General features: G+C 42.2%; 1 protein-coding gene across 2 annotated transcripts in view; it reads right to left on the reverse strand.

Moving 5' to 3' along the window:
- Positions 1-6,343: 6,343 nt before the first annotated feature.
- The window catches only part of NT5E (5'-nucleotidase, ecto (CD73)), a 45,355-nt gene continuing 38,502 nt past the window's right edge, over positions 6,344-13,196 (reverse strand). The window contains exons 6-9 of one of the 2 annotated variants that reach the window (XM_011967616.1): positions 12,437-12,542; positions 11,395-11,544; positions 9,873-10,073; positions 6,344-8,273 (exon numbers count right to left, since the gene is read on the reverse strand). In XM_011967616.1, the coding sequence (XP_011823006.1) occupies positions 8,110-8,273; positions 9,873-10,073; positions 11,395-11,544; positions 12,437-12,542 (621 nt within the window). In that variant the 3' untranslated portion in view covers positions 6,344-8,109. The remainder of the gene's footprint in view (positions 8,274-9,872; positions 10,074-11,394; positions 11,545-12,436; positions 12,543-13,196) is intronic. The other variant, XM_011967617.1, reaches the window with a different exon arrangement.

Genomic DNA, 13,196 nt, shown 5'->3' on the forward strand with positions numbered 1-13,196 from the left:
GACATGGTGGCACATCCCTATAGTCCCAGCCACTCATGAGGCTGAGGTGAGAGGATTACTTGAGCCTGGGAGGTTGAGGCTTCAGTGAGCAGTGATTGTGCCATTGCACTCTACCCTGGGCAACAGAGTGAGACCCTTTCTCTAAAGAAATTAAAGAAAAATAAAAATAGAAAAAAAGCTTATAGAATAAAATATAGTAAAAGAAAATACTTTTGTACAGCTGTACAATATGTTTGTGTTTCAGGCTAGGTATTAGAAAAGTGTCAAAAAGTTAATGCTACTCTCACTCATTTGCATGTTGTGGGCTTTCCTGAATAGGATGGGGATGGGTAGAATTTTAAGCAGTGATCCGATAATCAAGGGACCAGCAGCCTGTGTTAACAGTGCTGTAGTTCTAGAGAACAGCAGTTACTGAAGTTACATTACTAGTTTGTTCATTATGTCTTTTATTCCCCAGTAGTAGATGGGATCTCTTTTCAGTTTTATCCAGAGATAGATTTTTTTTTTTTCTTTTGAGACAGAGTCTTACTATATCGCCTAGGCTGGAGTGCAGTGATGCGATCTCGGCTCACTGCAACCTCCACCTCCCAGGTTCAAGTGATTCTCCTGCCTCAGCCCTCTGAGTAGCTGGGACTACAGACACCTGCTACCACCCCGGGCTAATTTTTGTATTTTTAGTAGAGACGGGGTTTCGCCATGTTGATCAGGCTGGTCTCGAATTCCTGACCTTGTGATCTGCCCACCTTGGCCTCCCAAAGTGCGGGATTGTAGGCATGAGCCACCCTGCCCAGCCTCAGAGATAGATTTTCATTGAGGAATGAGGCAAGGCTAGATGAGAAGACTTAAGGAGATTAATGATACATCTATGTTGTAAATGAGTAGGAATGATGCTATTTGTATTTCTTAGTGCTGACACAAAATTTGTGATCACATAATCACAGTTTCACAATGTGACGAGTTAGTGAAATTTTCAGCAGCACTGTTTGTATTAATGCTAATATAAAGTCTGTGCATTGTGATTTTACCAGTAGAATAAAACATATGTTTATCCTTCAAATGTATAGCCTTCCCTACTTCATCTGTGGAGTTTAGAGCTGAACAAAGAATCAACATCCAATTAAGAACATCAAGCTCAGTTAAAAATTTGATTAGTTGTATTTATTTATTCCTATAAAATAATACTTTGAAATATCTTAGGGGCCGATATCAGTACTCACATGCTTACAGATTATTTAATGATTTGTCTTACCAAAAAAAGGTTATTTTGTTTACTTCTCTGGCATTTTTGACTTTCATGAAAATCTGGATATCTCACATGTGAATATACATTATTGGAGGGAAAGTTAAAAGTGTAGTTTTTAAGGAAGACTTAGAAGGTGATTTTTTTTGTTTTTAACTTTTTTTTTTTAATATGTTTTGTACATGAATTCATATTCATTTTCATAGGGGCCATTTCTGGGTAATTTTTAAAGAAAACCGGGTTTAGTTGGCTCATGGTTATGCAGGCGGTATAGGAAGTATGGTGGTGGCATCTGCTTTGCTTCTGGGGAGGTCTCAAGAAACTTAGGACAGAAGGCAAAGGGGGAGCAGACACATCACATGGCCAGAGCAGGAGCAGGAGAGAGAGCAGGGAGTTGCCACACACTTTGAAATGACCAGTTTTTATGAGAACTTACTGTCACGAGAACAGTACCAAGGGGATGGTACTAAACCATTTATGAGAAATCTACTTCCATAATCTAGTCACCTCCTACTAGGCCCCACCTCCAATGCTCGGGATTATAATTCAACATGAGACTTGGGTGGGGACACATATCCAAACTGTATCAGAAACCAAAAGGCTGGAGTTCATTCCTCAGTCAGCCTTCTATCTTTATGAACTTGGGCTTGAACCAGGCTCAGCAATTTAGATGTTCCCGTCTCTATGTAGGCAACATACCAAGGCACAAGAATAGTCAAATATCTTTCTGGGTTTTAGCTGACAAAGATGATCCCAGCAGCTCTCCAGGCCTTAGTCTGGGACCTGCAGCACCAGGGCTGTGTACTAAGACTGTTCTTGCCGTGGCATTTTAGCCATGCCTCACTTACCTTGCTGTCCATTTTCTAGGATAGCTTTCCAAGTTGCTTGATTTGGGGAGCAAGCTAATACCCTTCTGATAATGTCTGTGTTTACAGAATATATTTTTCTCCAACCAAGTATCCTAATGAATAATGAGCCTAGTATAATTTTCACTGTTGTAACTAATATGCCAGCCATGCTTGTCATGGATTAGAGTTAATTGTTTTTATATTCTAGCTAGCTTATTTGTTAACAGTGTCTTTCATGAAGTATTTAATTTAGGTTCTTAGAGGCCTCAGAGGCACTACTCACTAGAAATTTGAGATCCTCCCAATTTATTGTAAAATTCCAAAGCTCCTTCCTTGATTGCATTGGGTAAGAAAACTGGTTCCTTTTGCTGTATAGGAGCTAAAGGAGCTCAAAATGTCTTCGATTTTGTCAGGAAAAAAAACCCAAAAAACAAAAAAACACCATAAATTATAACCTCTCATTTACAAAGTATATGGGACATAGAGCTTCAGGTTGCCCCAGGGCTGCTGCAGCTGATTATGGAGTTGTACTGAGGACTGGCAATCAGTTGAATTGTATCCTCCAAAAAGATCTTGAAGTCCTGTGGCGGGACTTCCATCCTAACCCCCCAGTAACTATGAATGTGATCTTACCTGGAAAGAGGTTTTTGTAGACAATTAAGATGAAGTCATTATAGAGCGGGCACTAATCCGGTATTATTGACAGCCTTATAAAAGGGAAATTTGGGCACAAATATAATCAAGTAAAAAAAGAAAAGGATGTAAAGACATGGAGAGAATACCATATATAAGCCAAGGATGCCTTAGGCTAGAGGCTACCTGGTGCTAGGAAAGAGGCATGGAACAGATTCTCTCCCACTGCCCTCAGAAGAAACCAACACTGCCAGCTTGACCACAGACTTCTAGCCTCCAGAAGTGTTAGATGATACATTTCTGTAATTTAAGCCAACCAGTTTGTGTACAGGAACCTTTGCCTAATCTTGGCAAGCAGCTATGGCTTCTTGCCAAACCAAACATCCATGGGACTACTTACTCACAGAGATAGCAACTTCTTCTGAAGGACACCTATTAGCAGCCTAAACTTTCCTCTAAGAAACCCAGCCTACTCTTGTGGCAGACTGCTGAAGGCAGCTACTGCTGTGATCTGAATGTTTGTTTTCCCCCAAACTCTGAATGTTGAAACCTGATCATCAGTGTGATGATGTTGGAGTTTGGGCCTTTGGTAGGTGATTGTGTAATGAGGGCGCTGAATGGGATTAGTGCTTCCAATAAATGAGGCCCCAAAGTCACCTGCCCTCTTCCATCTTCTGATGACACAGTCAGTTGGTGCCGTCTATGAATCAGGAGGCAGGCCCTCACCAGACACCAAATCTGCTAGTGCCTTGCTTTGGGATTCTGCAGCCTCCACAACTGTGAGAAATAAATTTTCTGTTGTTTATAAGCCACCCATTCTATTGTATTTTGCTATAGCAGCCTGATATCATTTGGCTGTATCCACACCCAAATGTCATATTGAATTGTAGCTCCTGTAATCCCCATGTGTCGTGGGAGGGACCCGGTGGGAGGTAATTGAATCATGGGGGTGGGTTTTTCCTGTGCTGTTCTTTGGATAGTGGAAGTCTCATGAGACCTGACGGTTAAATAAAAGGCAGTTCACCTGCACATGCCCTCTTGCCTGCTGGTATGTAAGATGTGCTTCTGCCCCTCCTTCACCTCCTGCCATGGTAGTGAGGCCTTCTCAGCCATTTGGAACTGTGGGTCCATTAAACCTCTTTTTCTTTATAAATTACTCAGTCTTGGTTATGTCTTTATTAGCACTGTTAGAATGGACTAATATAGTAAATTGGTACCAGTAGAGTGGGTTACTGCTATTAAGATCCCCGAAAATGTGGAAGTGACTTTGGAACTGGGTAACAGGCAGAGGTTGGAACAGTCTGGAGGGCTCAGAAGAAGACTGGAAGATACGGGAAAGTTTGGAGCTTTTTAGAAACTTGTTGAATGGTTTTGTCCAAAAAGTCCAGGCTGAGGAGGTCTCAGATGGAGATGAGGAACTTACCGGGAACTGGAGCAAAGGTGATTTTAGCTATGCTTTAGCAAAGAGACTGGTGGCATTTTGCCCCTGCCCTAAAGATCTGTGGAACTTTGGACTTGAGAGAGAAGATTTAGGTTATCTGATAAAAGAAATTTCTAGATGGCAAAGCATTCAGGAAGAAGCAGAACATAAAAGTTTGGAAGATTTGTGCTCACTTCAGCAGCACATATACAAAAAAAAAAGTTGGAAGATGTGTAGCCTGATGACGCAATAGAAAAGAAAAACCCATTTTATGGGGGAAAATTCAGGCCTGCTGCTGAAATGCACATAAGTAAGGAGGAGCCAAATGCTGATCATCACGACAATGGGGAAAACGTCTCCAGGGCAGGTGGGAGACCTTCATGGCAGCCCCTCCCATCACAGGCCCAGAGGCCTACAAGGAAAAATAGCTCCCTGGGCCAGGTCCAGGCACCCCCTGCTGTGTCCCGACTAGGGACTTGGTGCCCTGCATCCCAGCTGCTTTAGCTCCAACCGTGGCTAAAGGGGGCCAAGGTACAGCTTGGGCTATGCCTTCAGAGGGTGCAAACCCCAAGCCTTGGCAGCTTCCATGTGGTGTTGAGCCTACAGGTGCACAGAAATCAAGAATTGAGATTTGGGAACCTCCTCCTAGATTTCAGAGGATGTATGGAAACACCTGGATGTCCAGGCAGAAGTTTACTGCAGGGGCAGGGCCCTCAGAGAGAGCCTCTGCTTGGGCAGTGCTGAATGGAAGTGTGGGGTTGGACCCCACACACAGAGTTCCCACTGGGGCACTGCCTAATGGAGCTGTGTGAAGAGGGCCCACTGGGGCACTGCCTAATGGAGCCATGAGAAGAGGAGCTGTGAGAAGGGGCTGTGAGAATGGTAGATTCACCAACAGCTTGTACCATGTACCTGGAAAAGCCACAGGCACTCAACGCCAGTTCATGAAAGCAACTAGGAGGCCGGGAGTGGGGTGGGGGTGGCTATACCCTGAAAAGCCACAGGGACATAGCTGCTCAAGACTATGGGAACCCACCTCTTGCATCAGCATGACCTGGATGTGAGACGTGGAGTCAAAGGAGGTCATTTTGTAGCTTTAAGATTTGACTGCCCTGCTGGATTTTGGACTTGTATGGGGCCTGTAGCCCCTTTGTTTTGACCAATTTCTCCCATTTGGAATGGCTGTATTTACCCAATGCCTGTACTGCCATTGTATCTAGGAAATAACTAGCTTGCTTTTGATTTTACAGGCTCATAGGTGGAAGGGATTTGCCTTGTCTCAGATGAGACTTTGGACTGTGGGCTTTTGAGTTAATGCTGGAATGAGTTAAGACTTTGGGGAACTGTTGGGAAGGCATGATTGGTTTTGAAATGTGAGGACATGATATGTGGGAGGGGCCAGGGGCAGAATGATATGGTTTGGCTGTGTCGCCACCCAAATCTCATCTTGAATTGTAGCTCCCATAATCCCCATGTGTCATGGGAGGGACCCGGTGTGAAGTAATTGAACCATGGGGGCAGATGTTTCCCATGCTGTTCTCTTGATAGTGAGATGGTTTCATAAAGGGCAGTTACCCTCCACGCACTCTCTTGCCTGCCTCCATGTAAGATGTGTCTTTGTTCCTTCTCTGCCTTCTGCCATGATTGTGAGGCCTTGCCAGCCATGTGGAACTGTAACTCCATTAAACCTCTTTTTCTTTATAAATTACCCAGTCTCAGGTATGTCTTTGTTAGCAGCATGAGAACGGACTAATAGCCCAAACAAAGACAGCTAACATGGTTTTTATGTGTCTGACTAATTGAGGTATAATGAAACCAACTCATTGTGTTATTAGTATACTTGAGGAAGATTCTTGGGCACACAGCCAGTACAGGTAAATTAAAATCCTCAACATTAACTTGGAAGTTTTTATTTGTAGGAATCAGTACTGGCCTCAAAACCATTTTTATATCAGATTCTGTATGTCAAAGCCACCAAATTTAGTAGTCTTCCTTAAAATACCACTCACTTTTCTCTCCTACTTAAAAATTGGATACATTTTTCTTCTCATTTTAGGGGTGTGAGGGGGGACGGAGGGTTATCAGATGGTAAGTGGCTTATGATCAAAAGAAATGATACCTGTGAAAATCTGTCAGAGTTTTCCTTCAGTCATATTGTCTTGAGTTGCAGGTGTTTGAATGAGAGAAGAAATAACTATCAAAGACTAAAGAGCATATCTTCAATTTTATTGTTGGGAATCTACAATTGCAAAGTGGTTCAAAGTCATTTCTTATACCACTGCACAATACACACACACATTTAGGGAACTTAAAAAAAGTTATTTAAAAAATTCTGATAAGATTTACCTTTTTTTACTGGCCAAGCATAAAAAGTAAACCCTAAATGTACCTTTCTCTAATTTTCCTTGTACAATCTTACTGACATTTTTTATAGCTAATCCATATATGCATAGAACCGAGGCTATTATTTTACTGCAACAACTTTTATAAAAAGGTTATGAGGTTTAAAAGTATGTTTTGTATCAAGAGTACTTAATATTTGTAAACACTAAGAAACAAACATACTCCCTATCCAAACCTCTAGCTGCCATTTGCACACTTTAAGGTGAAGCTTCCCGTTTCTTGAATTACTTAATGCAGAGCTGAGCAGGCTCATATTGTTCCACTCCCATCTTAAGTATTTGTTCTTTGGGCCTAAGTCATTTCATCAGCATGGGTATTTGCTGACCACCCACTCAGAGGAGTTCTCATATCTGGACTTAAGAATGATTTACAGTGACTGTTCAGATTTGGAGGCAGAGTGACTTCAAAAATGTATACCTCTTCCTAAAGTCATTTCTTCGAGAACTCTGGACATTCCATAACTAGGTGTGTGTGGTATGAATAGAATGAGTGCAGTGCTGGCATCTTGCTGGAAAGGGAAAGCTGCAGGTTTAGAATTATAGCTTATCTTAGAAGGTTCTTCTCATGATACCTTCATGTTAGGAAGAAGAAAGGGGACAGAGGCAGAGCTGATGGAATCTCATAAAATAACAGTTAATGCCATGTGTCGGGCACTTTGCTTAACAAAATACCTGTTTAACGTGTAAATTCTCTTTATCTCTTGCTCTTTTATAATATAAACAAGTCCTGGTGTCCTGTTTTTCCCTTTCCTTTCTCCCCGTCCTTTGACTGTCTTTTGCAGCCTCTGGCCTTTCTCATTATCTACTACAACTTGCTACCTGACTCATCAAAGGCACATGGGTGTTGCAAGACAGAATGGTATCCTGTGTTTATATTATTAAACTTGCTATTACAACAGGAGCTAAAAAGTGAAAAAATAGACACAAGAAATAAAGCAGAAATTTGTCATCCATGAGCTTGGGGCTATTGATAATTATGAAGAGAGCAGATATTAAGTATCATTCTGAACAGTAACTTGATATAGTTGAGAGTGCTGGACTTGAGTTCAAAAGACCTAGGTTTAGGTCTTGGATCTGTCAGCATTAGCTGTATGGCCAAGTCAACCCTTTTTGAGCTTCAGTTTTTTCATCTGATAGGTGGGAAAAACATCTCTCTTTCCTACCAAAAGCAAGTTGTGGATATCAAATGAGACAATGTACTTAAAACTCCTTGTGAATGATAAAATTTTATGTAAACATAAGCTTTTTGATGGATTAGAAGTGGATCTGAGGAAGAAAAATATGGTTTAAAATTGTTAGTACAATTTTGTTAAAATTTGGACATATAAACTAAATATAGTTGGCTTTCTCCTTATAGGGCCCTATGTTAATTTTTTTTTCTAACTCACTAGGTTGCTGACCCTGAGTAATCATGTCAGTCTGTTCATTTTATAATGCTCTAACCTTCAGCTTCTAGGAGCCTGTAAAGATGGTTTTTGCTGTCACAAAGCCAGGTCCTAAAAGGCAGATTTGAATCTCACTTGAAAAAATGCAGTTTCACACATTAAAGGCAAGGAGAATTTTTGGCTATTGGTATAAAACAAAGATCACTGCACAAAATGAAAGAAATATTAAAGAAAAGCTTCCATGGCAATGACTTCCTGTGGAAAACTTGATCCGACCTTCAACTGCTGGGTAAATTACTTTCATTTTTGAGATATATGTAGAAACCACATTGATATCTTGATCACCTAGAAAAACATATACATTATTTTAACTACAGAAAAGGTAATTGTCAATCAATAGTAAGGTAGTCCTTTGTAATTATAAAAGGGAAGCTATTTCATAAGCAGGGGTAAAGTGTCACAGAAGACAGGAACGCTGGTGATCATAAGTACAAAGAATTTGATTGCTTTTTCATGCTCCCGATGTAAAATGTGTCTGTTGTTCAATATTGGGTAATTGGGGGAAGTAGAGTTGCCTCAGCTCTGAGATTACTAGAAAGAGGTCATTGACATCATAGCCTTTGAACCACTCCAGAACAAGGGTGGCTTCCTTTTGTTTGCCTCCCCAATAATTATTTTCACGTAATTGATGATGATGATGGGACTTAGGGGGGTTTCCTTTACCAAAGAGAGGAGAGGATAAATGCTAATTGCCTATAGCTACAACAAACCCATGGGGGACCCAACAGAATTTAATTTTAAAAATATCACTCCGGTACTTAAGAACCCTTCTCTCTTCAGTGATTTTCACCTCTGGGTATACACTAGAATCACTGAAAAAGAGTTTAGCCCCAATCCAATTAACTTGGAATCTCTTAAGAGATGCGGTTGAGCCATTGGTATTTAATTTAAAATGCTCCTGAAGTGATTCTAATGTATAACCAGTGTTGAGAACCCTTAGGTCCAGGGCTTCCTTATCCTTCTGCATGAGCTCCTCTTTCTAACATCCATCAGTCTAGGCTTGAGTGGTGGACAGCTGATGACTATCAACCTCTTTGTCTCACAGGGCTTTTACGCTTGCCCTTCCATCTTCTGTCACGGAAGGGACAGAAGAAGCCAGCACCTTTCCTCCCAGAAAGGGCTGCCTCCTTTGGTCTGGTCCTGTCCTCCACCCTCCTTGGAATAAGTAGCTAAAATGACAGGTCCAGCATGATAAGACTGAAGAAGATCCGGGTGGAACTTCCCAGAAATGCCAAGAAGCTACCTGTGTGTCTTGTAAGCATGCCGGTCTCTACCCTAGGAAGAGGAAGGGGAAGTGTGTTCTATGTCAGTGGTCTGTATGCACATAATGTGACTCAACAGGATTTCTAAAAGTGAGACTGGCATATAATGTCCCTCAATGCTGCCAGAAATACCAACTGACATCAAGTATGTTATTCCTATGATTTGTACCACCAACCCACTGTGCTGAAAGGGAGGCGCTTACCCCATCCATTTCTACCTGACCGATTCACACAGAAAGCTTCTTCAAGAAAGAAAATTTAAATGATTGAATGTGATGGTTTTCCGTATTCTAAAATTCCAGAGGTGTGATTTTTCTGTAAATGCAAAACTCATTTATATTTCACAATTTAAATAGGTGCTTAGATGTAGTTAAAAGGATTTGAAAACATTTTTGATTTACAAATGGTTTCTCTCTGGGGTTGGATGAAGGCATGTTTGTGCTCGGGGAGTGACAGGGTACATATTCCTCTCTGCTGTGCTGTGCTGCTGCTTTCCAACAAGCAAAGCAGGAGGGAGTCAGCAAAACAGGGAGTCACTTTGCCCTCCTGGCACCACTAGTAGCTCCCCTTCGTGGCCCAATTTTGTTGTTCTTTAGAGAAAGGAAGAGACACTCATGCTTACCAGAGTCATGTCTTAATAATTCATCTTTTATCATCTGGAATCCATCTCCACCATTGGCCAGGAAGTTTGGGAGGATCACCTTATATATCTCATCCATTTTGAGAGGGTCATAACTGGGCACTCGACACTTGGTGCAAAGAACATCTAATTTGACTACTCTGTCTCCAGGTTTTCGGGAAAGATCATATACCACATGGATTCCTAGAAAAGAAATTAGTCTGTTTTCACCAGATCCAAAGGGAGATTTCTGTTTCCTAAGGAATTTTGGTCAAACTCTAGAATTGGGGCATGGGGCTGTGGTTTTTCCTTTGGTTTAAACTTGAGTGAAATTTTATCAAGAGAATTGTGACATTGCAGCTACCTTTTATCATGAGTCCTTCCAGGACATAGGAGGACCACTGGAAGGAAAACCAGCTTTGGACCAGAATGGGTAAAGGGTGACTCTACATGGAGAAACCACATCTTTTTCTGTTTTTCCCTTAAAATGCTGAATTGGCCTACTAAATTGATTCAATGGTCTTAGAAAGTGAAAAACAGATCAGAGGCACAGAGCATTTTACAATTTTGAAGACAATTAAATGGTAATCACTTGGGATTGGGTGACTTTCACAAGGCATAGAGCTATGCAGTGCTTTGCTAGAGCATCAGAAAACTGCTTTTCCCTCAACTCCCTTCTGGGAAAATGGAGGATGTTTGGGTTGCCCCATAGGCAGTAGGATAGGTCCCCCACTGCCTTCTGTAGCCCTTCAATCTCAACAGCAATGTGTTCTGCAGAGGGAGAACTCAGCAAAGCAATTCTATCTATCAAGCGGGACCACAACCTAAGGTTAAAAAAATGAAGCCAGATTATGGTTTCCAGGTAAACTAAGATTACTTTTAAAGGAATAATTCACTGGACTGTGGAATTATTAACAAAAGTGTTTCAGAAGCCCTTGGCAATTTAGGAAACACTTATTTCCGTTCAACTTTCACTACAGCCCATGAGATAAACAGGAAAGGTTTTCTCCCTGTGCCCAGAGGGGTTGAGAACTTGCCCCAGGTCACAGTGGGACTAGAACCAGGCGTTAAGGTGTGTCTGTGCAGTAGGCTGCTCCTTCCAGGAATCATCCTGGTTAATACAGATTGGACAGCATTCCTTTAAATCTTGGCATAGTTCCAGGCAACGATGAGTAGAACAAAGGAGAGGACTTTTTTTTTTTTTTTTAAAAAAGAATATTGAATGCTTAAATAACTAAGATTTTATTAGAAACTAGACCTCAAAGCAGCTGACCTGCTTAGAGGACCCATCTGATGTCCAAATCAGACTTGGCAAATACTGCTTATTGTCAGGGCTTTGGGGCTTTGACCCCAATCTAATCTCAGTGGCTCTGAGAGTCCACAGCCATTAAGGGATGAGGTATTGGTGTTGGAAAAATCCAAACCACCCTGACCACATGAATTTTGGTGAGGGGGAAGCTGAGCCAACCAGCAGGAAATCCCATGTCACTTTGGATGGGCCAGCCCTACAGGATGGGTGACTTACCGCCCACCTGCAGGAACTCTCCAGTGGACTGGCCATAGCGGTGCACGCTGTGCTCAAAGGCCTTCTTCAGGGTGGAACCTTTTAACTGGACCAGGTCAAATGTACCTCCAAAGGGCAATACAGCAGCCAGGTTCTCCCAGGTAATTGTGCCTGAGGGTAGTCACAGATGAGGCAAGAAGGAAAATAGCTTGAGAAAATGCTAACACCATGACCAGTTTCCCTCAGCACTGGGGGAAGAAATGAAGGGGACATGGGGAGGCTTATAGAGCATCATCAGCTATGTCTAAGTGGTTCCTGACACTTAGGGAGGGAATGAGTTTAGGAGGCCTCTGACCCTGCACTCCACCACTGGGCAAGGTGGCAGGAGCTCACAAATGACTGTGCCTCAGAAGGTCACCATGCTCAGTCTTAGATCTGCTAGCTTGGGGCTGGATCTCCAGTAGTTTGTTTTGCATAGTTCAGTTCCTCCAGACAAACAGTGTGTCCCTGCAACCTGTCCCTGTTGTCTGACAATGGGATGCGTTTGGGGCCTTATACTGATAACCGATTGGTTTTCACAGTAAATCAGGGAGGACTACAAGGGTGTCTTATTTGTGTAGTTGATTTGTTTTGCCATATGATATAATCTTGGATATCTGTAAATATACTAAGGTAACATTTTAATCCACTGGTATGTCTTTTTCAGGACAGAAGACTGGTGATTTTTGTCTCTTTTCAGATGCCAAGGTGGAGACTGTTGACATTTTGCATAAATCAGAAACAACTAGTATAGCTTTGTAAATCAGAAATTCAGACCAAGCTTGAGTTCCACCAACAGCTGCAGCTTCTGTGTGTGAATACATGTAAGCTTGTATGTGTCCTTCGGGCTAGGTCTTAGACTTTAATAATGGCTAACCCTAACTTAAAGGAATGACATTCTGGTACATGGCTGGCAGCAGAGATGAACTGAGGCTGCACATGGGTGTGTTCAAGGCAAGAACCACAGCAGAAAAAGATCAGAGAGAAAACATGACACACTGAGGAGCTGGGCCTGGGAGCATACCATTGTTGCGCTCATCAATGGGCGACCGGATACCACCTCCATTTAAAATGCACATGGATACATGGTTCCAGAACATTTCATCAGCGTGTCTGAGATTGTTGTTAATCTGAAACAATAGCACAGATGTACACTAGTTACTCTGGTTCTTCTTCCTTAGGATCAGCTCCAGGAATCTGGTTAGCTCTCCTGAGGAAATAAAGCTACTTTTCCCCTGCTACTGTGTCCCCAGGAATTTCTCAACTATAATTAGAATTAGTTTTACACTCCCAAAAATAAAAATACACTGTTACCAGTCCATGTCAAACTCTTAGTTCTCCCTCCTGAAACTCCCATACTGTCAGGCCAGGTGGCCTTAGCAAAATGGTCTCTCGGTTGTAGTCCTGGTGTCGGGACTGGGCCTCCCATGCAAGTTGGCCCTCAGAGCCACTCCTGCACAGGCTTCTCCAGGGCAGGCCATGCCCTCTGCCTGATTCTGAGGGCTTGGCCTAGAGCCTGCTCAACACCAGATCTCATGCCAAAGAGAACCTGGCCTCCATGTCCACATCTCCAGCTGATTCCCAAGTTGGCAATTTTGGAAAGACAGGGACAGCCTTTTAAAACTGGGGAGAATCACATCCATTCTTTTCTTTTATAAAATATATGTTTAGCTATTAGAAATAAAATGAATACATTCTCATTTAGGAGGAAAAAAAAAAAAAAGCCAGGCGTGGTGGCTCACACCTGTAATCCCAGCACTTTGGGAGGCTGAGGCAGGTGGATC

This window comes from Mandrillus leucophaeus, unplaced genomic scaffold (assembly GCF_000951045.1).
Source record: "Mandrillus leucophaeus isolate KB7577 unplaced genomic scaffold, Mleu.le_1.0 Scaffold804, whole genome shotgun sequence".
NCBI lineage: Eukaryota > Metazoa > Chordata > Mammalia > Primates > Cercopithecidae > Mandrillus > Mandrillus leucophaeus.